This window comes from Phyllostomus discolor, chromosome 2 (genome assembly GCF_004126475.2).
Source record: "Phyllostomus discolor isolate MPI-MPIP mPhyDis1 chromosome 2, mPhyDis1.pri.v3, whole genome shotgun sequence".
Classification (NCBI taxonomy): domain Eukaryota; kingdom Metazoa; phylum Chordata; class Mammalia; order Chiroptera; family Phyllostomidae; genus Phyllostomus; species Phyllostomus discolor.
In genome coordinates, this window is record NC_040904.2 from 118,190,656 (window position 1) to 118,215,383 (window position 24,728).

The 24,728-nt window shown below is 38.8% G+C and overlaps 2 protein-coding genes across 3 annotated transcripts; one reads left to right on the forward strand and one right to left on the reverse strand.

Moving 5' to 3' along the window:
• Positions 1 to 1,593: 1,593 nt before the first annotated feature.
• SKA3 (spindle and kinetochore associated complex subunit 3) lies at positions 1,594 to 15,419 on the reverse strand. The gene is given in 10 exon segments (XM_028532243.2): positions 1,594 to 1,701; positions 1,704 to 1,719; positions 2,940 to 2,987; positions 2,989 to 3,144; positions 4,763 to 4,848; positions 6,756 to 6,835; positions 8,481 to 8,904; positions 10,953 to 11,118; positions 11,230 to 11,291; positions 15,236 to 15,419. Coding segments are annotated over 10 exon segments (1,227 nt in total). The 5' UTR covers positions 15,339 to 15,419; the 3' UTR covers positions 1,594 to 1,615.
• A 35-nt stretch (positions 15,420 to 15,454) lies between these two features.
• On the forward strand, positions 15,455 to 23,435 carry MRPL57 (mitochondrial ribosomal protein L57). 2 transcript variants are annotated; one of them, XR_004901443.1, is made up of 3 exons: positions 15,455 to 15,543; positions 15,661 to 16,112; positions 23,424 to 23,435. XR_004901443.1 is itself a non-coding variant. In XM_028532242.2 (2 exons), exon 2 carries the CDS (start codon positions 15,669 to 15,671, stop codon positions 15,975 to 15,977), a length of 309 nt encoding a protein of 102 aa, XP_028388043.1. In that variant the 5' UTR covers positions 15,455 to 15,543; positions 15,661 to 15,668; the 3' UTR covers positions 15,978 to 17,031. The 2 variants fall into 2 exon arrangements, 1 of the variants encoding a protein (XP_028388043.1); XM_028532242.2 differs by lacking the exon at positions 23,424 to 23,435 and having other exon boundaries at positions 15,661 to 17,031.
• The last annotated feature ends 1,293 nt before the right edge of the window (positions 23,436 to 24,728 follow it).

Sequence of the window (24,728 nt, forward strand, 5' to 3'; positions counted from 1 at the left end):
GGTTTTAATGACAATTTCTGACAAAATGAAGAGATCAGTCTTTACCTTTGACTTTGAAGGCATAGTTATAGAAGAGGGTACTCAACTGCATCAAATTTCCCATAGCTAAGCCTATGAAGCATCTTGTCATGATACTTGTCAGTTGTTTCTTCTCAATTCTAAAATGGTCTTCACAATATGCTAGGTTCTTATTTTTCCCACTGCTATAATCTGAGACACTTGCTGAAGTACTTGCATGAACTTAGATAAACTACTATTCAGTTGTGCCTATATTGGAAGGTGTGAAGCTATCAGATGGTTCTAGATGCAGTCTCTTGGTTCCTGTGGCCACAGCCGACACTCTGGAGAAGGGCACTTGGCCCAGGAGGAGGCATCAGAGGGAGTGTGGCCTCAAGGTCTGTCTGGGTAGCCACTGGAGAGGAACTTCGAGAGGCCAGCACCATGTGTGGAAAGAGCTGAGTTGACCTGACGAAATGGACACCAAGTAAAACATTTGGGAGTAAAAGAAAGAAATACATCCTGACAGCAAGTGAGTTCCTGATTCCAATATCTGAGACCTACTACAGTGTAGTTATCCTGGCCTGTAAATTCTTTTCCTAAATTAAGCTGTCATTTGTAAAACAATTGTTTTAAAAGAGAAATGTTGAAATAAAATGTGTAAGAGACTCTGGGACAGTTATGGAGGGATGGGGGAACGGCAGAATTAGGGTTAAAGGAGAAGCGGTGTCTAGCAGACAGTAGTAACTATCCAGCTCAGAGAAGAGTGGAGATGACCTTATTTGAGCTGTGAACAACTGTTAAATTTGAGAAATTATCGATCCTGCTTCCTAGTAGTATTACTTAATCCATTGTTAGATTAGGTATGGTAAATCTGAAATCATTGAAATAATGTTATTAAAAACTAGATTACTGAGCTATATCTCAACAATACTGAGGTTAAACTAAATAAAAAGTTAATACAAAATGTATTATAACATCAGTGTCCATGCCCATTTTTGATATGGGTTGGTTTTTAAACTAGGAGACACGGGAATGTAAAAAAACAAAGTAAGTCCAGCTTTGCTTTCATCTCATTCTCTTCAGTTTCTATGATAGATGGATGGATCCATTAGAATTCCTGCAAAAGGACACAAATAAAAAAAATCAGGTATAATTAATAACCATCAACAAATGATACAACGCTGTGGTTATATAGTTTTACACTTTCTATAAGAAATTAGAGATAAATTCCCAATGATATTATCAATCAAACTAGCTACTGTGGGAGTCAGATTTAGAGATCACAAGTTTTACACATAGACATAGGCTGCTAACCCAAGCTGCCAAATGTCAGTTAAAAATTATTTTTACAACCATTCAAATGCTAATTTTCAGATGTTCTCCTCAAATGACAAGTACCATATTTTGATGTATATAATGCACATCCACATTTTTAGGCATATTATACATGGGATTATTATACCCATGACATCGTAACCATTATAACCACGTATAGTGCACACCCTTATTTTTCCCTGAAAATTTTGGGCAAAGAGTGCGCATTATACACGGCAAAATACATATTCTTTAGAATGGTAAACATACTCACTTTCATTCATTTTTTGTTGCCAACATCTCAGCTGTTTTGTCCTTCGCATCTAGTGAGGAATGCTTTGCTGGGAGGCATGGTCTTAACTGCTACTGGAGTAGTAGCTAGATTGTGTTGTATTTTGATAAAATCTAAAACCAAGCAAAATAGTTTTTATTAAGTCATCTGAACAACATAAATTTGGAAGGTATTACAAAACATTCAAGAAACCCAAGGAAGTTTGAAGGTGTGGGTTGTTTGAAACAGTAAGAATCTATTATCAGCATAGCTCAACACCACAGAAATGATGGCAATATTAGAAATTTAACTTGCCTGTGGAGGCTTGACAAAGCCTTCTAAAATGTACACTGGGGGTAATGGAAATAAGCAGCAGTGTGTCTGTGTGAACAAATTAAGCCTTTACAAAGATATTAGGGAAAACATATACAGGATTTAGGCAAAATAAATGTTCAAAAGAAAGATTACTAGTTACATAGATTACAAAAAAGTCTGAAATACTAGCTAGATTGACAAGGTTTCCCTCTTTTAACATGGAAATAAAAAAGGAAATGGAACTGTATATAATGCCTTATAGACAGAAGCTACTCCTTACTCAATTTGTTATAATGCTCAGAAAAAAAAAGAAAAAGGAGGGTAATAAACCTTTACTAATATCTTAGGATGAGTCTGTTCTAACTGCATTTGGATATTTTGCTAAGTGGTTTTATCTCTGATAGCTTTCCATAAGCTAGGAAGGTTGCTAGAATGGTTATTATAATTGTCCACTACTACAACTCTTATGGGGGGAGGAGGAGAAAGCTCAAAGAATCAGAATGGTGATTATTTAGTAGATTTGTCAGTTGTTATAAGTCAGTAGTTGACTAGTAGTAAATGAGTTATACCAAAGAGTTGGAGATTCTAACATATTAAAGCAGTGTTTTTCAAACCGAGGTCTAAGACATCTTAAGTTCAAGAAACACTAATGTAAGTTACTCATAATACCCCCCTCCCTCTGGAGAACTGTAAGATAAATGACATTCCTGATTTGGCCAGCAACACCTCCCATGAAAACAATGGTCAACATGGCCACCACAGCTGAACAACTATTAGAAAGTATTTTAAGAATACATTTCTGAATATGAAGTTAAAGAGAATATGCCCTGGTAGCATACAAGTATGAGGGTAGCACTAGCTTTTGTTCAGTTCAGAAGAATCTTAGCCAGATAGTATAAGAAAGGCCTAGCAGCACAGAATTTAGATTTTTTCAATACCCAAACCAGTACATAGCCCAATGATGTCATAGTTTACACTAGAGATTATATAAATAACTTTGAAATAAATATATCATAAAAAACAGCCTGGAAAAAATAACCTGGAGAACATCTTCTGGAATTGCAGTTACTTTTGGAGGTGTGGGTGTGTCTGAGCAGATTCTCATAAGAAGAAATCACAGGGGAAGAAGGAGCAGCACAATTCTCAAAGCACTTGTCTGAATTTAAAATGAACAATGTAGAGTCTTTCATTTTCAAATCATCTGATGAACTATTTGTTTCTGATAATTGATAACCTGTGGATACCTAATGTATAAAAAAAATCATTAAATTATGATAGTATAAAGTAAATAAAAATTACTAGTTCTGTTGGGATTGCAAAATAGGCCATAAACAACTCCCTCTTCCCTGATTGAGTACTAATAAAATCAAGAAAACAAAGAAATGGTATATGGAAAACAAAAGTACTATCTCCATTACCAATAAAAGCTGACCTAGAGCCTAATATGAAAGATGAACTGAACCCCATATTTAGATGATTCACCCCCCTAACTGGGCCAGATGACAGTTACGGCACAAAGAGGAAGAAAGCTTATCTCAGGGAAGCCCAGGATTTTATTTCTCTACAGCTAGTGTCCAACACAGGAGCCATAGCCACCTGAGGTGGTTTAAAATGAATACAAATTAAAATTAGTTCCACAGATGCACTTGCCACACTTTACGTGCTCAATAGTTGGCTGTGATTAGTAGCTACCCTACTGTGCACATGAAATATAGCACATCTCTATCACTAGAGAAAGTTCTGTCAGATGGCTTGGTCTACCACATGGGCTGTCTTAATTGTCCATATCAAAATTAAAAAGGAATGAGGTTTTTGATTATACTTTGTTCACTAAGGAGAATTTTGGGGGGAAAAGCATAAAACTGGCCCATAAATAACTATTTTGGTTTGTTGCTATTTATTCTTTTCCCTTAAAATATAATAGTCCCCCCTTATCCACAGGGAATATGTTCCAAGATCCTCAGTAGATGCATGGAACCTCAGATAGAACTGAATCCTGTGTTCTGTGAAACATATGTACTATGTTTTTCCCTATATAAACCTATAATAAAGTTTAATTTATAAATTAGGCACAGTAAGATCAATAATAACTACTAATAAAATAGAGCAATTTTAACAATATACTGTAATAAAGGTTATGTGACTTGCACAAGCACTGTGATACCTTGACTGTTGATCTGATAACTGAGATAGCTACTATGTGACTAAAACAGGAGGGTAGTATCTACCGTGTGGACATGCTAGAAAAAGGAACGATTCATATCCCAGATGAGATAGAGTGAGAGGGTGAGAGATTATATCACTTTACTCAAAGGAGCACAGTTGAAAACTTATGACCTGTTTATTTCTGGAATATTCCATTTAATATTTTCAGATGGTGGTTTACCACAGGTAAGTGAAACCACAGAAAACAAAACAGTGGATAATAGAGAACTATTGTATATGGGTGTGTATATGTACATACACATAATTTTCTATATAATTAAATATTTCTTAAAAACTTACCTGTTTTTCAAAAACATGATAGGTAACATTGGATTTTTACTGACATACTTTATTTATCTCACTTCCTCTCTAACATTTGACATTTAGACTTTTCTGTTTTGCTCTGAAAAACAACTTACTTGTTAAAGTAAATATGTCACAGTAAGCCTTAGGAATAAATTCCAAGACATGGTTAAAAGGTATGAAAAAATTTAAAGCTCCTGATAAGTGCTGCTAAATTACCTTCCATAAGTATACAGTAAATATACAATTAAAGTATGCATTATTCTAAGTTTTTAAACAGACTGAGTTCAGAAACAGTAATGTATCTGAGTTATTAGGAACAATATTAGAGCTTTTAATTTTATGAAAATTTACCAAGGCTGTATTGCTCTCTGTAGAAGGAATTTTCAAACCTGGAGTAGAGAACGTAGGAAGCAAGGGAGACTTTGTATATTTGGTATCTAAAAGACAGACAAACAATTGCATGAAAATGAATATTTGAAACACAGATTTCAACTTCTAAGTTATAATTCCTGCCAATAAAGTTTGTGTTTCATTTTAATTTTTGTTTTTTAAAGATTTTATTTATTTACTTTTAGAGAGTGGAAGTGAGGGAGAAAGAGAGGGAGAGAAACAGCATAATCATAAAGCATTATTCCCTCAGACCGCTCTCCCACATACAAGTGGCATTGTTCCCTATCGGACCCCTCCCCCACAAAGCATGGACATGGGTTGCCCCACCTTGGTGAATACCTAAGGCTCCACCCCTTACTATGTAGCAGGTGGGGAGACCAAAAGAAAAAAAGGGCTCGAATGAAAGAGCAGATCAAAGCTCCAGAAACAGAACTAAGTGATGAAAAGACAGCCAGCCTATCAGATGCAGAGTTCAAAACAATGGTAATCAGGATGCTCACAGAATTGGTTGAATATGCTCACAAAATAGAGGAAATGGTAAAGGCTATGAAAAGTGAAATAAAGGAAAATGTACAGGGAACCAACAGTGACAGGAAGGAAACCAGGACTCAAATTAATAGTTTGGAGCAGAAGGAAGAAATAAACATTCAACCAGAACAGAATGAAGAAACAAGAATTCCAAAAAGGGAGGAGAGGCTTAGGAACCTCAAGGACAACTTTAAAAGTTCCAACATCCAAATCATAGGGGTGCCAGCAGGAGAAGAGGTAGAGCAAGAAATGGAAAACTTATTTGAAAAAAATAATGGAGAACTTCCTTAATCTGGCAAAGGAAACAGACTTCCAGGCTGCTCTTCCAGTGGATAATAGAGAACTATTGTATATGGGTGTGTATATGTACATACACGTACATACACAGGGTGTCCAGGAAGCTCAGGGAGTCCCAAAGAAGTTGGACCTAAGAAAGCACGCACCAAGGCACATCTTAACTACATTAACCAAGATTAAAGAGAAGGAGAGTATTAAAAGCAGCAAGAAAAAAGGAGAGTTACCTAAAAAGGAGTTTCCATTAGACTATCAGCTGCTTTCTCCAAAGAAACCTTGCAGGCAAGAAGGGCCTGGAAAGAAGTATTCCAAGTCATGAAAGTCAAGGACCTACATCCAAGATTACTCGATCCAGCAAAACTATCATTTAGAATGGAAGGGCAGATAAAGTGCTTCTCAGATAAGGTCAAGTTAAAGGAGTTCGTCATCACCAACCCCTTATGATATGAAATGTTAAAGGGATTCATCTAAGAAAAAGATAAAAAACATGTATAGTAAAAGGACAGCAAACTCACAATTATTAACAATCACACCTAAAACAAAAATTAAAACAAACTAAGCAAACAACTAGAACAGGAACAGAACCACAGAAATGAAGATCACATGGAGGGTTATCAGCAGGGAGGGGAATGGGGAAAAGGGTACAGCAAATAAGAGGCATAAATATCAGGTAAAAAAAAGACAGGGGGGAGGTTAAGAATAATGTAGGAAATGTAGACGCCAAAGAACTTATATGTATGACCTATGGACATGAACTAAGGGGGCAGGGAATGTGGGTGGAAGGGGAGGTGCAGTGCAGAGGGGAATAAAGGGGGGAAAATGGGACAACTGTAATAGCATAATCAATAAAATATATTTAAAAAGTGGTGAATAAATATATTTGTATGCTTTAACTTAAAATGTTAAAAAAAACCCTGGTAAATGCTGAAATAACAAGATTATGAAAAGCAAGTCAGAAAATTATATATCTTTCTCGTATGATATCATGCTGAATGTGAATGGAATGGTTCTTAATAGAACTCAAGGTCACCAACTGAGAGGCTATTAGAATACTTACAGTGAGAGAACCATTTTTGTACAAAGATCATCTGCAAAGAGCATAGCTGAGAAGTAACTTGATTTTCACACTTACCATTTTTTTCCAATTGGTTGTTCATTACACTAGAAGTGGCACTATCATTGGACATTGGTTCCATTTTTATGGTTTCCTCGCTGGCATGATTAATAGGGAAATTAAAGGGTTATAAAGAAGTTATTATTAAACCTCTTGGAAAATTTAATCTTATTTATTATAAATCATCAAGTCTGGACAAACGTTCAGTCTTATTTTATGGAACAGAAGGCCCATGGAACATTTTTTTTTTAAATGTATAAACATGGCTCAAAAAAGGTTAAGAACCATTTTGTACTGACAGTTTTGACTTAGAAGTAGATTAAGAAGCTCTGACATACAAGGAAAGCTTTAAGTTCAACTCATTATAAACTAGTCTGTTTATGGGCTATTATTTTGTTCCAGTTATAGATCCATTCTCTGAAGTTTTATACTGTTTTACTTACTATGGCTTTATATATTTTGATGTCTAGTACACAGGTGGCAAACACAAGACTCGCGGGCCAAATCCAGTCCTCTACCTTGTTTCTACCTGGTGGCAACGCTGAGATCTCGCTTAACTGTTAAGGAGTAGTTACATTTATACAGTTCTAAAATTACATTCGGCCCTTTGAAGGCAACTGTGAGGCAGATGTGGCCCCCAATGAAAATGAGTCTGACACTCCTGATCTAGTAGATCAAGTTCCCTTATTATTCTTATTTTTCATTATTTTTTTTAGCAATCCTTTTTATTCTTCCAAACAAATTTTAGGATCATTTTGTCAAATATCCCTCTTTCTCCTTAAAAAACATCTTATGGAGACTTTGTTGTAACTGCATGACACCTATAAATTAATTTGATATGATTAAACATAATAATATTCAGGCATTTGATTCAGGAATATAATATCTCTCTTCATCCTAATTTTCCCTGCATACAACTCAGACATGCTTTATGATTTGAATCACATAGGCCTTTTACCTACAAGTGGCATAGGTATTCTTTTTTTGTTGCAAATCTGAATGGATTTTTCCCACTATATTTTCCAACTAGTTATTAATAAAATATAGGAAAGCATATTAAGTGGTTATTTTTCACTTATCTGAATTTCCCCAATTTCCCAGTACTATACTCTATACTATCTCTATTAGCTTAAAAAAATAAAAAACATAGCCCTTAGTTCATTTGCACTTGTTTAAATAAGAACCAGTTCTTAGATTGATCAATTCTACCTTTCTAAAAATCTTGCTAATAACTCTAAATCTTCTTAGCATGAAATTAATCACTGAATTTCAAATTCATATTAAAAGACTTAAATTTAAGAGCACCACTACAGGCACCACAGAATCAACATGTAACAAATCTCCTGTCCCTCCAAGGGTCAGGTATTCCTTAGTTTTTTTCTAGTGCCATCCAGGCAACAAATCAGAAATATGGGATTGACCCCTGATCCCCTTTTCTTCCCAAGTCTCCATACCAAAATAACACAAATTCTTACTAATTTTACCCTTGCTTCTCTATCTCACCAAATACCATTTTTTTCAGGCCTGTGTCACTCCTTCTGTAGTGTCTTACCTTAAAAAAACAAATCACAAAAACACAATAGCTCACACTTTACTGATAGAATTAGTGATTCAGGGAAGTTTGAAATAAGAAGTATCTGAAAACTCCATAGTCTGAAACATCCTATTTTTTCTAGGAAAAATCAATGAATAGAAAAGAAACAGAAAGTTAGATAAGATGTGCCTTTTAAGAAAGCCCCTTACCTTTTATTCTTCACATTTTTAAGTTCCATTGTGTAATCTTCATTCAAACACACAGTATATTCAGAGACACCAAAATGCTCCAATTTAGGAGTCACACACTCAAAATCGTCCATATTTAGTGCACATTTTGGAGTTTTTAGTATTTTAACTAATGATTGTTTGGAAGATGGAGTTAACATTTCTGGCTCTTCCTTTTGGTTGTTTACTGCCTGTGGAGGGTTCTGTGGAACTTGAGAAATCAGGTATCGCTCAAGTCCAAAATCTGAAAGTTGTGGACTACATGGAATCTTCTCAGAAACAGAGCTGCTTGGAACAACACAACTGTTGTCCCTGTTGTTAGATACATCATCCTTCACATCAGACTTTTGAAGATTTTCATCCCTAATGGACTCTGGTTTAGAGTCAACAACTTCTTGCTCATCCTCTGGGAGAAAAGAAGGTCATATTCTGTTTAAACATTAAACCAGGAAATCTCAAGTTTTACTAAAAGCACATAAAACAGTTTCATTTGAAATGTCCAAAATCAGCAAAAGTCCTGATTCTGTCCTTAGTCTCTAAAGCTTTATTTTATTTCTACCTTTGATGACATTAGAGAAAGGAAGTCAACTAAAGTGTTAAAAGATGAAAAATCAATACCTACAAATATGTCTGATTTCATTACTTCCCCAGTTAATGTAATTTAGCAATTGTTCTTAATACAATCTAGATTTAACATTAAGTATAAAAATATTATTTTAGATATTTAACTCATAGATGCCTATGAAGGAAATACTGTTATAATCATAGATAAATTTTAATCCTGTCAGTCTAGAACACAAGTATCAAAAGCCTAGTGAGAAATAACAGCATTAGAAAGATACGTATTTCCTCAACCTTTAATAGGGTTATATCTGGCTCTAAACCCTAATGCTTAACCACTACACTGAGCACTTCAGACTTAAGTAATTGACTAACAACTCTACTTTTTCCCACAGTGCTTTTGTAATTTCCTGGGTACATTACTGATGAATGAATTTGGTATGGAACTGAAGTTGCAGTTAGATGATCCAGAATAGCACCTTCAATGCCAAGTCCTTTTTTGTTTGTTTTCTCCATCTTTTAAAGAAAGGTCTATAGATGAAATAGGGTCTATCAGATACTGGTAGAGATCCCTGTCAGTGTCTTATGGGTCCAAAAGAAGAGAAAAGGGGTATAAATTTAGGCTTTACATTTATTTGACCAACTAAGATATCTAACAGACTGGAGGGAGTGAGGAGATACACACTTTGTTTTGATCAGCAACTGGAAGTTAAGCAGGATAAGGTACTATTTCTGTGCATAAACCAAAACACATTTAAAAAAAGTTATAATCAACTTTGATTTCATGGTTTTTGGCCCTTGTAACAGAGCTGGCTGCTGATTCACTGAGTTCTGTTCTGACACTGCTTTCTGTTAATTCTGAAATGTTACAACTACCAAAAACCTCTTGTACTTATTACAAGGCTGTCATTGATGAGATTAATAAAATAAAATCATCACCATGATCACCCCCATTTCATAAGTGGGGGAAAGCAATTTAGAGAAACTGTCCAAATCACACAAGTATAGAGTATGTAGATGGTGGAGCCAGTGTTTGAATCCATGGCTCATGCACACCAAAGTCAGCTGAATTGCTCACATACACTACGTGGACTGTTTACATAACTTCCATACACATCCTCAGTACATATCTGTTGAAATTGTTTTACTCATGTAAAAGATTACTCTCATAATAAAAAATGATACTGAAGCTCATTGAAATTGGTCAACCAAAAGGTAAGGGAACAACATTAGCAATAGTTAACACCTGCTGATTAATATGCCAGGTACTGTTCTCAGTAAATTTTATCTTACTTAATCCTAATACAACTTCAGAGGTAGAGACTATTACATCTCCACTTGACAAATGAAAAACTGAGGTACAAGCCTAAGTAGCTGGTCAAAGACAATGCATCTAGTAAAGTGGAATCAGAAATTTGAACTCAGGCAGTTTGGCTCTGAATTTAAAACCACTATGCCATACTCCTCTAGAATTTTAAAACTGACAATGATGTTCTCAATTTATATAGGCAAAAATAATCTCATTCTACAGAAGAAGAACTTGAGAATAAGAAAAATAAAACATGCCTGAGGGTCCATCTCATTTACTAGCAGAGCCAACTAGAAACCAACTATACTGAAATAACATAGATACTTATATCTTGTATTGTTCTTGCATCTAGCATTGTTAGTTCTCGTCCAGCATTTTGGAAAGGACAGCAAGAACTGTATACTGCACCACTGATCAGCACTGCATCCAGCACAGTGGTTGCTGAATAAATGATCAAATGATGGTAATATAATGGCAGAACAAGAACTACAAACCACAACCAGGCGAAAAATAGTCTTATTGAATTGTGTCGCCCTTTCTCTTTGATACTAAAACAAATGCTCTATAACGCAAGTTATTCACACCTGAATTTTTCTTGGCACATTGATTATATCCATACTTCTGGAAAAACTCTCTTATTTTCATGATATCCACTGAATTTTTTTCCATCAGTACTTTTGTTGCCTTAATGAAACCAATGCTTTCTTGTCTTTCCAAACTTGCTTTATCAAGAAGAATATTGACACTATCCTTTTAGGAAGAAAGAAGGCATATTAAAATTTCTCCAACTTTTGGCTAAGGTTATTCAGATTTTTAAAATTACCACATAAAAATGATAAATTAATATTGTAGCAGTGGTACCTTTAAAGTCCGAACTTCTGAATGAAGGTCATTTAAAATTCTCACTGCATAATCTTCAAAGTCTTCAATATGAATATTGAAAGGAAAAAGTTCAATAAGGAAAAGGAGAGAAAAATACAAAATATGATTTAGTATATTTTCTTAGAATGATAAAATCCTTGTAGATACTTATTATAATCAATATCCTGTTAATCATAAAGGCCTTAATATTAAGGCCTTTTTTTAAAAGATTTTATTTATTTATTTTTAGAGAAAGAAGGGAGGGAGATAGAGAGAGAAAAACATCAATGTGCAGTTGCTGGGGGTCATGGCCTGCAACCCAGGCATGTACCCTGACTGGGAATCGAACCTGCAATACTTTGGTTAGCAGCCCGTGCTCAATCCACTGAGCTACTCCAGCCAGGGCCTAAGGCCTTTCTTTAAAATTTTTACTAAACTGTAACATACACACAGAGTAATACAGAAATCTCAAGTACATAGTTTGAGATTTCAAAGCAACCTTTCAAAGCAAACACTGACATAATCAGCAATCAGATCAGGAAGGGAAGGAGAAGAGGAGATGGCAATATGGTCCAACCAAGAGACTTTTTCACTGACGGGGAGCACTTTTTGATTCCTATTCTAAAAATCTTCGCCAGTGACAACACTTACACGTTCTTCTAGAAGTTTACGGCTCTCTTTTACATTTAGAGAAAAAATCCACCTGGAATTGATTTTTGTGCGAGGATCAAGATCCATTCTTTTTTTCCATGTGTGTACAATTGACCTAGCACCACTTACTGAAAAGACATCTTTTACACACTGTACTGTACTGTCACCTTTCTTATTAATCAGATGGTTATATATACATAAGAGCAGGCCTAAAAAATAAATATATCTTATTTATTTATTTATTTAGAGGGGAAGGGAGAGAGAAAGAGAGGGAGAGAAACATCAATGTGTGGTTGCCTCTCTTGCACCCCCTACTGGAAACCTGGCCCACAACCCAGGCACGTGCCCTGAATGGGAATCGATCCAGCAACTCTGCACAAACTGCACAAAGAAGTTGGCCAGCTAACTGTTAAGTATGCAGAAGATCTAGAGAAATCCAAGCCAAGTTATACAGGATATTTCCCTGAAAACAAATAAAATCTTTGCCAACCTGGCACCATTTTCAGAAGTTTTGGGTGATAAAGAAAAGCTAGTTCTCAATTTGGAGGCACTAAAGCAAAGACAATTTCCACCAGTGACAGAAAAACTTTCTTTACCGTCTAGCTGCAGCCAAACAAATGCTGAAAATCTGACCAGATGTCTGAATGTATTGCTGAGGACTGATACAGAGCTCTGTGACCATGAATATCCACTACCTATGTAAAATACTGAGAATAACAAAGAATGGTATATCTTAATGATTTATTTGAAAGTATTGAGATATGACCTGAAAAACACTGAAACACACATGAAAACACTTCTGATTTTCTCTTATCTGATTGGCTTCATGCCCACTGTCAGCGCTGGGCCAAGCGCTGTAACTACCACAGGTAGGTTATGAGATGGCCTGAGGGCCTGAGGTCAGAGAGAAAAGCTCTGCCAAGTTCCTGTGTAAATCACAGCAAGTATGAACACCTTCCTTATTATAGGTTCCTGTTTGTCTCATTGTGGTCCACAAATTAATGTTTGTTTTCAGAAAGCTGCCTGAAATTTTGCTTTGTATTCTTCTAGGAAGAACTTGAATTCAGCCCTGGCTGGCATAGCTCAGTGGATGGAGTGCGGGCTGGGAACCAAAGTGTCCCAGGTTCGATTCCCAGCCAGGGTACATTCCTGGGTTGCAGGCCATAACCCCCAGCAACCGCACATTGATGTTTCTCTCCCTCTCTCTCTCTCTCTCCCTCTCTCTCTCTTCCTCCCTGCCCTCTCTAAAAATAAATAAATAAAATCTTAAAAAAAAAAAAAGAACTTGAATTTCTCATGAGGAACTCTACTTTCTGAGCTAAAGTTTTCTGCAGAACCATCTAGAAGATCTTTCAAAAGACTCTGCAGTTGTACTTTCTTGTAAAAGAAAATTTTTTTTCTTGGCCTTTGAACATTTTGCTTCTATTATGAGGGTTTTGCATAGATTTTATACTTGAGTAGACAACTTTAATAATCCATATTTATACTGTCTCAGAGATAAGCATTTGGCAAACTTAAGCCATCAGTACTCTTCAATTAACCTTGTTGCTAGCAATATTATTTTGAAAAAGATACCAGTCCTTACATGGCAGAATAAAATAAGCAGCTCATTAAAAAAATAAATAAATTTGTCAGTTCCTTAAAAAGTTAGACATAGGCTTATCCGGCAGTTCACTTCCAAGTGTGTACCTAGAGAATTGAAAACATATTCACACAAAAACTTTCATATAAAATGAATTACTAATACACACTGATATGGAGGACCCTTGCAACATTATGCTAAGTGAAATAAGTCAGCCACAAAAGACTATATATGATTCCGTTTATATGAAATGTCTAGTATAGGCATATCTATAAAGACAGAAGGTAGATTAGTGTTTGCATAAGGCTAATGTGGTAGGTAGAGGTGGGACTATGAACTGCTAACGGTCACAGGGGTTTCTTTTGGGGGTGATAAAAATCTAAATATATTGTGGTGGTGGTTGTACAACTCTGAATACACTAAAAGCCACTGTACTGCATCCTTTAAATGGCCAGTTATGGTATGTGAATATTTTACATCTCAATAAAGACGTTTAAAAGTCAGCCAATTTAATGTCTTATCACTGAGATCATAAAAGGTAAATTTTTTTGTGATCATTTTCTCTAATTTTCACAGTTTCGTATTTTCGGTAATACCTGAAATTGAAAATTGAAGTTTTCGGTAATACCTGAAATTGAAAATGAATTCGGTAAGACCTGAATTTGAAAAATTAATCCAACTTTTTCTTGTAAAACCAAAAGAAAATGCAGAATTCTTGTACATAGGTAATAATTTTGGTAAGAAGGTAAACTTGCACAAGCTTTGCGGAAAGCAATTCAGCTACACATCAAGAATTCAAAATGCTAATAAAGTTTTCTATCTTATAGCATTATCTCAACTATGTAAGCAAAATCAAAGAAAAACAAAGGAACTCTAAAAATAAGAATGGTAGAAAAGCTACTAAAACATTGAGTGATGTCTTCTGATGGTGCAGTTACAGGACGTATCTCACTTTTCTGTATGTCAACATTTTGCCATGCACACATACAGGGTGGGGCAAAAGTAGGTTTACAGTTGTTCATATGGAAAAAACAATAATTAATAAATAATAATACAAAAATAATCTATGTTTCACGTACAACTGTAAACTTACTTTTACCCCACCCTGTACTGTTCTTACAGTTACAAGAACAAATATTTTTAAATGGCTGGATAACCATTCATAAAATAATTGAAGTAAAAGGACTCTGTGTCTACAGGGTGCAATGTTTTAAGGCACATTACGATGACATTTATGAAGCCTGAACTACTCTTGCAACTTTTAAAAATCCCTAATACAAAGGTTAGTGATGAAGAATTTTGCTTTACCTACAAAAGAAGAGCCGTACTGAGTCCTGATGTTTGTGTCGGCCACAAGGTTTGTTGGGAAAAATAGATGCTTACTGCAACTGTGGGCCATCTGGGTGAGACAAGTCACTATACATGTGGAGGACAGTGCTGAACAGCTGCACTAATTTTGTTCCTATTGTATGTTACTGATAAGCACAGATTCTGTGCAACTAGCAAGCATATGAAATGTAAATCAGGTGCGCATGCTGAGCTCAACTTAGGTTTTACTCCCACTGCCCCCGTTTCTCACGGCTACATAGTACAGCGCTGTTTTCTTTCCCGAGGACGCTGAGTTCACGGCGCCCCAGTGGACAAATGAGGGAATTAGGGAGGGTAGCCCAGCCGCCCCTGGGCGCCGCATTTCCGCCGCGGACCCCCTCCCACAGAGGAAAAAGAGCCTTCCCAATCAGTGTGCCCGTTTCTACGGGCTCCCGTCCCACTCACCGCTGTCTTTCCCCTCCAGCGCACGCTGCAGCCGCGTCGTCTCGCGGTCCAAGGTGACCGCCACAGACCGTAGCTTAGTACACAAGCTCCGGATCGGGTCCATGGTGACCACAACGCAACACAGAGCCCGCCACTCATTTGAATCTCCGATTCTCCGAAACGTTTTTAGTGCCGTGGTTGGCTGACGGGTCAACTCTCGCGGGAGCCGAGGTCTCACGCGAAGGAGGCGGGCGCCGCGGAGAGAGAAAGCACTTCCGGCGGTGCCCCAGCCGTCGGTGTGGAGCCGGGGCTCCGGAGTCGCAGCTGTGGTGAGTTTGCTGTCCTTAGTGGGCGCTCCGGATAGTGAGTGGGCTTCCACTTTTACGGGCACGCCGCTGTCCCGCGGCTGGGCCCGTAGCCAGTCCGTTCTCGGTCTCTGTTCGCAGCGGACGCCATGTTCCTGACCGCGCTGCTGCGCCGCAACCGCATCCCCGGCCGGCAATGGATCGGGAAGCACCGGCGCCCGCGTTCCGTGTCCTTCCACGGGAAGCAGAACACAATCCGCCGCCTGGAGATGGAGGCAGAGAACCACTATTGGCTGAGCACACCCTTCCTTACTGCGGCACAGGAGTTCGGGCACGCTGCAGCCCGTAGAGCAGCTGCCTTCCAGGCCTTAAAGGCGGCTGGCGAGGCCAAGTTCCCGCAGCACAGGCTGCTGGTCGACCAGCTCAGCCACCTCAGTGTTACCAAGAAGTGGCCCTAACACAGAGTTGCTGCCCCTCTTTGCGGGAACCGGAACAGCTAGAAAGACAGGACCTTTGGACTAGATCTAGGAGCAGAACACCGCGAGCAGAACACCTGGGCTTCAGGCTCCAGCTTCCTGTCTGTTGTGTCGTGTGTCTTTTTCCCAGGGGTCATGGTGTTGTAAGATGTATTCTGGGTGACTGCTGTGATAAATATACAAAGTGTGGTTTGAGGTCTGTGTATGACACCGAGTAACTGCTTCAATGAAATGAAAACAAGCTTTGTCAGTCAAACATATTCCTAAAAATAGCATTTTCTTCTGGGACTTGCCAACAACAGTGGACATTTACATGAAGTGAAATGTGCTTATCAGAACTGCTACATGGAGCATTTTTTAAAAAAACGTGATTGGGATAAAATTAATATACTACACAATGTATCAGTTGTAGATACTTGATTTCAAATAACCCTTTTCTGAATAAAAATAGGGGCTTTACGGGTGTCACCAGAGAAAATAATCTATTGAGGCAGGTTAGTAAGAAACTAGGATTCCCTGGCAAGTGGAATGATGAGGAAAACCCAGACAAAAAGTCCCCACAGCAAGTAACAGCGAACTGATAAATCACAAGATTCAATCCTCCTTAAGCAAAGGTATCTAAGAGCAGGGGGTTTAAAATCGCTTTAGGGAATAGGTAAAAAAAAAAAAACCCTACCACAATTAGAGCCAGATTGACCCAAGATAGACGTGAAACTAACCAGAATATGACCCCAAACTCCATTCAGTTTAATGATTCTGTTGAGGTCCTCCCCTGGGGCATCCTCTGAAATTCCTGCCTATAGAAAATAGATGAAATCCTCAGGACTAGGGACACCACCTTGGCTCTTTGAGCACACTCCTCTTTCCTCTGGCATGTACTTTGCTTCTATATTAAACTTGAAGGCTCTGGGCAAGACCTGCACCCAGGGGAGCCATGGCAATGACAGCTGTACCAGGCATACCCCCTGATCCTATCTCAAAGGGCCCTTCCTTTGTATCACTGTCCCAAGCCTTCATAAACTTACTTTCACCTGGACTCTTGTCTTTTCCTGCATGTATCAAGAACCCCAAGGTCGCCTGATATATGAAAGGTTCTGGACCCTGCCAGGCAGTGGCAGGTCCAGCCCCTGGGGGTGGAAGCCCTCTAGTAACATTTATCGTCCGGGATAATTTTACCTGCGAAGAAACATTTAAGGGACTACAAAATTACGCTCCCAGTAATGACAGTGACTTAGACTTGCTGTATTACTCAGAAATCTAAGCTACTATGTCTGATTAATAGAAAAGTTTTACTTGCCTTCTGTTCCCTGCACCTAACTCTGGAAACATGTGAACGAAAGTCCACATAGGTACACACATGAACTTTCAGACCTCTAGGTGGAATCAGACACTACATGTTGATTTCTGCAATTTTTTTCAGATATTTTATTGATTATGCATTACAGTTGTCCCATTTCCCCCCCTTTTATTCCCATTCACTCTGCACACTGCCTCCCACCTGGTTTCCCTTGCTTTAGTTCATGTCCATGGGTCATACAGATAAGTTCTTTGGCTTCTACATTGCCTGTACTATTGTTAAGCTCCCCATCTTTTTTCTACTTACCATTTATGCTGCTTATTTCCTGTACCTTTTCTCCCTCTCTCCAACTTCCCACTCCCCAGCTGATAACCCTCCATGTGATCTCCATTTCTGTGATTCTGTTCCTGTTCTAGTTGTTTGCTTAGTTTTTGTATTTTTTTAGGTTTGGGTGTTAATAGTTGTGAGTTTATTATCATTTTGCTGTTCATGTTTTTTATTTTCTTAGATAAGTCCCTTTAATATTTTATATAATAAGGGCTTTGTGATGATGAACTCCTTTAACTGGACCTTATCTGGGAAGCACTTTATCTGCCCTTCCATTGTCTGATAGCTTGGCTGGATAGATTAATCTTGGATGTAGGTCCTTGCCTTTCATGACTTTGAATACTTTTTTCCAGTCCCTTCTTTCATGTAGGGTTTCTTTTGAGAAATCAGCTAACAGTCTTATGGGAACTCCTTGTAGGTAACTTTCCTCTTGCTGCTTTTAAGATTCTCTCCTTTAATCTTGGGTAATTTAATTACGATGTGCCTTGGTGTGTGCTTCCTTGGGTCCAACTTCTTTGGGACACTCGGGGATTTCTGGAAGTCTATTTCCTTTGCCAGATTGCCTGCATTATGTTTTCAGATAAGTTTTCAATTTCTTGTTCTACCTCTTCTCCTGCTGGCACCCCTATGATTCGGATGTTGGAACGTTTAAACTTGTCGTGGAGGTTCCTAAGCCTCTCCTCATTTTTAAAAAATTCTTGTTCCTTCATTCTGTTCTAGTTGAACGTTTATTCCTTCTGCTCCAAATCGTTGATTTGAGTCCCAGTTTCCTTCCCTTCACTGTTGGTTTTCCTGTACATTTTCCTTTATTTCACTTAGCATAGCCTTCATTTTTTCATCTAATTTGTGACCATGTTAACCAGTTCTGTGAGCATCCTGATTATCACTGTTTTGATTGTACATCTGATAGATTGGCTGTCTTCATTGCTTAGTTGTATTTTTTCTGGAGCTTTGGTGTGTTCTTCATTTGGATCGTTGTGTGTGTGTGTGTTTGTTTTTTGTCTCGGCATCCCTGTTACAGGGCGGGGCAATCCCCATCCTGTGCTGTGGCGCTGTACATGGGGGAGAGGTCTGAGGGAACAATGCTGCTTGTTCAGCTCTCTGCCGTCTTTCAGTTACTCCCGCCGCTACCCACAAGCAAAGTGGGCCTTTCTGGTGCTGATTCTTGGGTGAGTGGTTTTGTGTATGATCTAGGACCCTGTGGGGTCTCCATGAACTCTCCTGTGAAGCTGGGGTTTTCTCCCACTGCTTCAGCGGTCACAGGTTTTTTCAGTCTGAGGTTTCGAGGCTTTATTTCCCTGTGCTGAAACCCTGGGTTGTGTGGTCTGTCTTGTTCCCCAGTTTGTCCACACGCAAACATGGGACTGTCTACCCCATCCTCCAGCTGCTGCCTTGCCAGGAGTCCTCTCCCCCTGGCTTCTTGTCTCCTCCCCTCTGACTAGTCGTGATGAATGTTTCTTCTTTAACTCCTCGGTTGTTGAACTTCCACACAGTTGTTTTCTGTCAGTTGTGGTTGTTTTTTGTTTTTAAACTTGTCCTTCTTTTGGTTGTTCAAGGAAGCAAAGTGTACTAACCTATGCCTCGCCTCCATCTTAGCAGGAGTGTTAATTTCTGCAATTTTTTCACTTACCCATAATGTCTTTAAGATCTTTGCCGTGGAGTTACTTCAATTTTTGTGAATGTAAAAATTCAAGATCTTTAGCCCTGGCTGGTGTGGCTCAGTGGATTGAGCACTGGCCTGTGAACCAAAGGGTCACTGGTTTGATTCCCAGTCAGGGCACATCTCTGGGCTGCGGGCCAGGTTCCTGGTGGGGTGTGTGCAAGAGGCAACTACACATTGATGTTTGTCTCCCTCTCCCTCCCTTTCTGTCTAAATAAAATCTAAAAAAAAAACCCCCACAAAAACCAAAAACCTTTAAAAGGCTTCATTGTAATCTCAATACAGTAACAATTTAGCCAATTTCTAATTGACATTGTTTTCCCTTATTTACTGATTTTTTAAAAACTCTCAAATAACTAGCCTTATGTCCCTGGCTGGTGTGGCTCAGATTTGAGTGTCATTCCATCACAAGTTCCATTCCCTGTCAGGGCACAATACCCAGGTGGCAGGTTTGATCCCCAGTGGGGTTGCAAAAGAGAAGGTAGTTCATAGATGTATTTCTCTCCTTCAATAAAAGCAATGAAAAAATGTCATTTGGTGAGGATGATAAAATATCTAGCCTTACATTTAGGAAACAATTTTTTTGTTTCCATGTAGAGAAAAACCTAGTTCTTCCCTTCTGTGTTTCTTTCCAGTGTGTCTCCTTTACTATTCACATGAAACACTTTACTTATGGTCACCAAATATGGAGGTTTCCCCAGCCTCCCTACCAAGTAATTCCTCTGCACCACCAGCTGGATATCCTACAATTTAACTCAATTCTGATGCTATCCAGCTGGACATAGATCAGATCCCAAAGGTTGACTCAGTCCCACAAAACTGTCCCCCACCCCACTTCAGATGACTCTTGCAAGTAGTAGGTACCCAGGTTACCCACAAATGGAAGGTTCCCACAACCCCTTTCTCAGTTTTGATCATTTTGCTGTGTAGCTCACAGAACTCGGGGAAACACGTCAGCAGTTTATTAAAGGATATGATAAAGGACACAGATGAATAGCCACATGAAGAGATGCATACATAGGGAGAAGTCTGGGAGGGTCCCAAACACAGGAACTTCTGTCCCCATGGAGTTAGGGTGCCAGCCTGAAAGCTCTCCAAAACCCCTACAATTGGAATTTTTATGGAGGCTCCCTCACATTGGCAAGTAACTCCAAGTAACTCCGTGTCCAGCCCCTCTCCCCTCTCTGAAAGATGAGGTGTAAAATCAAGCTTCTTTTTGTAGTCTTTCTGATGACCAACCCCCATTGAAGAGCCCACCTAAGTCACCTCTTGAGAACAAGAGATGCTTATAGTGCTCTTATTTAGGAAATTACAAGGGCTTCAGGAACTCTGCCAGGAACTGGGGGCAGAGACCAATATATATTTTTTCTTTACTTCACACCTTATATACATATCCCTATGTGAATTCTTAAAAAAATTTTTTTTTGAGAGAGTGAGGGAGAGGAACATAGATCAATGTGCAAGAGATATTTATAAATTGGTTGCCTGTTGTACTCCCCAAGCTGGGGACCTGGTGTGCACCCAGACATGTGCCCTGACCAGGAATTGAACCAGCAACCTTTTGGTTTGCAGGTCTGCACTCAATCCACTGAGCCACACCAGCCAGGGCTCTATATGAATTCTTAAGAGTGGGGTTGCCTGTAGAGAGATTGATTACACAGTGCAACTTTGGCGCATATTGCCAAATTACCTTTTTATTTTTTGCAGTTAAGCCATTTTACACTCCCACCAAAAATGCTTCGTTGCCCTCATCCTCAGCAACACTGGTGATTTGCTTATTACTGACTTCACTCGCATTTCTTTAATGAACCAGAGCATCTTTGCTCCATGCTGTTACTCATCAGCCCTATTTCTTTTGTGAATTTCATTTTGTCTTAAAACTTTTTCCTATTAATGCTAGTTTTTCTCTCAAATTGTCATGTACTCAAGTCTGTTTTTATGATAATCAGCAGTATACCTGCACAGGAATAACCTTCCTAACCTATTATAAAACACTTTACTCATCTTTTCTTGCTGTACCTTTCTGCTTTTATTGTCTGATAAAGTCCATGAGATATCAGGAATTTACTGTTGTGAGGCAAACCATAGAAGCATCATTACCTTTTCCCAAATGACTAGCACATTGGTCCAGCATTATGTCAAATAACTTCTCTTCCCCATGGATCTATGGATCATCTAAGACACCATTTTTCTTTTTTGCAATATATGCACATGGTATGAAAATGAAATAGCATAAAAGAACACACAGTGAACTGTAACCTATTGCTGACCTTTCATTTTCCTTTGGAGGCAACCCCATTAAATATTGTCTCCTTTCAGATATTCTGCCCAAGAAACTAAACCATTTATGTTGTTTTTAGTCTGTTGTTGCTTCAGACAGAACTGCAACAAATATCCTTGTAACTATTGCTCATAATGCATCAGTAAATCTGTAAAACTCCTAAAAGTAGAACCTGATAGGTCAAAGAATATGGGCATTTGAAAACCTGATGTTGTCAAATTGCTCTCCAGAGATACTGCATCATAAATTTATACTTCCACTAAAATGTGTCAAAGACAGTTTAATATTTTTCAAGTTTGGGATAATTTTATTGCCTCTGGTGCCCATTTTTCTTTGAAAACTTAGCACAACAGCTAACAAGTCTAATGGACATTAAATTCACTGAAATTGTTTTCTAAATTTCAGTGTTCATTTTGTGGGTAGTCATTACAAAGAAAACCTCTTCAAGAATTTATAATCTAGTGAGTTGACTTGCAAGTATTTATAACTAATATATGGCTAAATGAAATTAGTACTAGATAGAAGTATAGGATTCCAGGCAGCAGAGAAATGTAAACTTGGTTTGAAGGCTAGGGAGAGTGTGATGGAAGAATGCTACTGGAGTGGGAAAGCTTGGATGAGAATTACATTATGAGGGGAATGGGCGAGGAGGATACATTTTTTTAAAGTATTTTTTTTTTTACCGATTATGCTATTAGTTTTTCCACCCTTACATCCAGGGTATCAAACCCCCACTACCCTGCCCTCCTCCCCAACTGTCCAGCATCCCCCACCTTAGCTCATGTCCATGGGTTGTACATATAAGTTCTTTGAGTCCTTTTCCTATACCATTTTTCTCTCTCCCCATATATGTTATGCCTAGGAATTATGCTGCTTTTTCCCTGTACCTTTTCCCCCTATTCTTCCCTTCCCTCTCCCCACTGAAATCCCTCCATGTGATGTCTATTTTTCTGATTCTGTTCCTGTTCTGGTTGTTTGCTTAGTTTTTGTTTTCATTGTTTTTCTTTTCTTTTAGGTTCATTTGGTGATAGTTGTGAATTTGTTGTCATTTTACTGTTCATATTTTTGATCCTTTTCTTAGATAAGTCCCTTTAACGTTTCATATAATAAGGGCTTAGTGATGATGAACTCCTTTAACTTGACCTTATCTGGGAAGGACTTTATCTGCCCTTCCATTCTAAATGAAAGCTTTGCTGAATAGAGTAATCTTACATGTAGGTCCTTGCCTTTCATGACTTCAAATACTTCTTTGCAGCCCCTTCTTGCCTGCAAGGTTTCTTTTGAGAAATCAGCTGATAGCCCAATGGTACTCCTTTGTAGGTAACTCTCTCCTTTTCTCTGGCTTATTTTAGGATTCCCTCCTTATCTTTAATCTTGGGTAACTTGATGATGTGCCTTGGTGTGTTCCTCTTTGGGTCCAACTTTTTTGAGACTCTGGGCTTCCTGGACTTCCTAGAAGTCTATTTCCTTTGCCAGATTGGGGAAGTTTGCCTTCATTATGTTTTCAAGTAAGTTTTCAATTTCTTGTTGTTGTTGTTCTTCTTCTAGCACCCCTATAATTCGGATATTGGAATGTTTCAAGTTGTCCCAGAGGTTCCTAAGTCTCTCTTCATTTTTTAGAATTCTTGTTTCTTCCTTTTCATCTGGATGGATGTTTATTTCTTCCTTTGGTTCCAAATCACTGCTTTGAGTCCTGGTTTCCTTCCTGTCACTGTTGGTTCCCTGAATATTTTGCTTTATTTCACTTTGGGTATCCTTCATTTCTCTTTTTTTTCGACCAAGCTCAATCAGATCTGTGAGCATTTTGATTACCAGGGCTTTAAATTCTCCATCAGATAGGTTGGCGATTTCCTCTTTGCTTAGTTCTCTTTCTGAGGCTTTGCTCTGTTCTTTCATTTGGGCCATATTTCTTTGTCTTGGTGCAGCTGATATGTTGTGCGGGGGCGGGGCCTTAGATATTCACCTGGGCAGGGCGACCCTCTTTGCTGCGCTTTGCCACTGCCTGTGGGGGAGGGGCCAGACAGGGAACAGTGCAGCTTGCCTGCTGGTCTCTGGCACACTTTTCATCTAACTCTCTTGTGAGACTGGGAGTATTTTCCACGGTCGCAACCCCAGGCGTAGCCCACAGTCAGCTCTGAGTTTCAGTTTTCCCCTGAAATCAGCCTATTCTTGGTTGAAAACAGGGTACCCTGAATTAAGTAGTAGAAGCAGCACTTCAGTCCTTTGTGCAAGAAGAAAGGCACTGAAGGGTTGAAGACAATGACAAGGGCAGTGACTCCTTTGTTGAGCTTAACCATCCTTTGGTTAACCAAAAAGATGGTTAAGCTCACACATAAAAAACTGTTACACAGAAGAAACTAAATGTTAGTTTTCATTCCTTTAGGTATTATAATGAGTAAAACAAGTACGTGAGGCCAACATCACTCAACTTTCCCAGAGTGGTTCCAAAAAGCTAGCTTTATGAGAAAGGAGAAAAGTAAAGCCAAGATGATGTCATTAGTTTTCTTTAAAAAAAAAGAGTTAAAACTTGGTCATTTAGTAGTTAATCCTGTCCTACCCCAAACAGTGCTGAATTAGCATCCAGCATCCCGCCCCCCCCCCCCCCCCCCCCCCCCCCCCCCCCCCCCCCCCCCCCCCCCCCCCCCCGGGCAAAGGAAAGGTTGCTTTGTCTCTACTGGCCTCAGAGGATTCCTGGGATTCAACTCCATCTCATCTCATATCCTTCTTGTTTCATTCAACAGCCTGAACTATTTGTCCCTTTGGAGGAGAAGTGTAACACAAATGCCACAAAGGGATTCTATTAATAAAATCTACTATTCACCACTTTGACAACCACAACTCAATGACTTCTAGTGTTTTCAAAGTGTTGGGAACTGCTCTGCCAGGCTTCAGAAACTGTAACCCCCACATGGCTAAGGCTGAGTAAAAAGACCTTGGGACCATAAGCCACTAAGGAGATAAAGCTTATCTCCCTGGCAGGGGTGCAGCCTCTGCCCCCTTTACTTCACCCTTCTTGGCCCTAGCAGTTGACTAGTTAGCCAATGACAGGTAAGCTTCCTCAAGGGAGGGGTGACCTAGGACAGGCATGTTGCAATGGGGCCATCAAGGAAGGACTTGGGGGACGATAGAAAAAGGGGGTGATGGACCCTCACCCCTAGGCTTTGACAT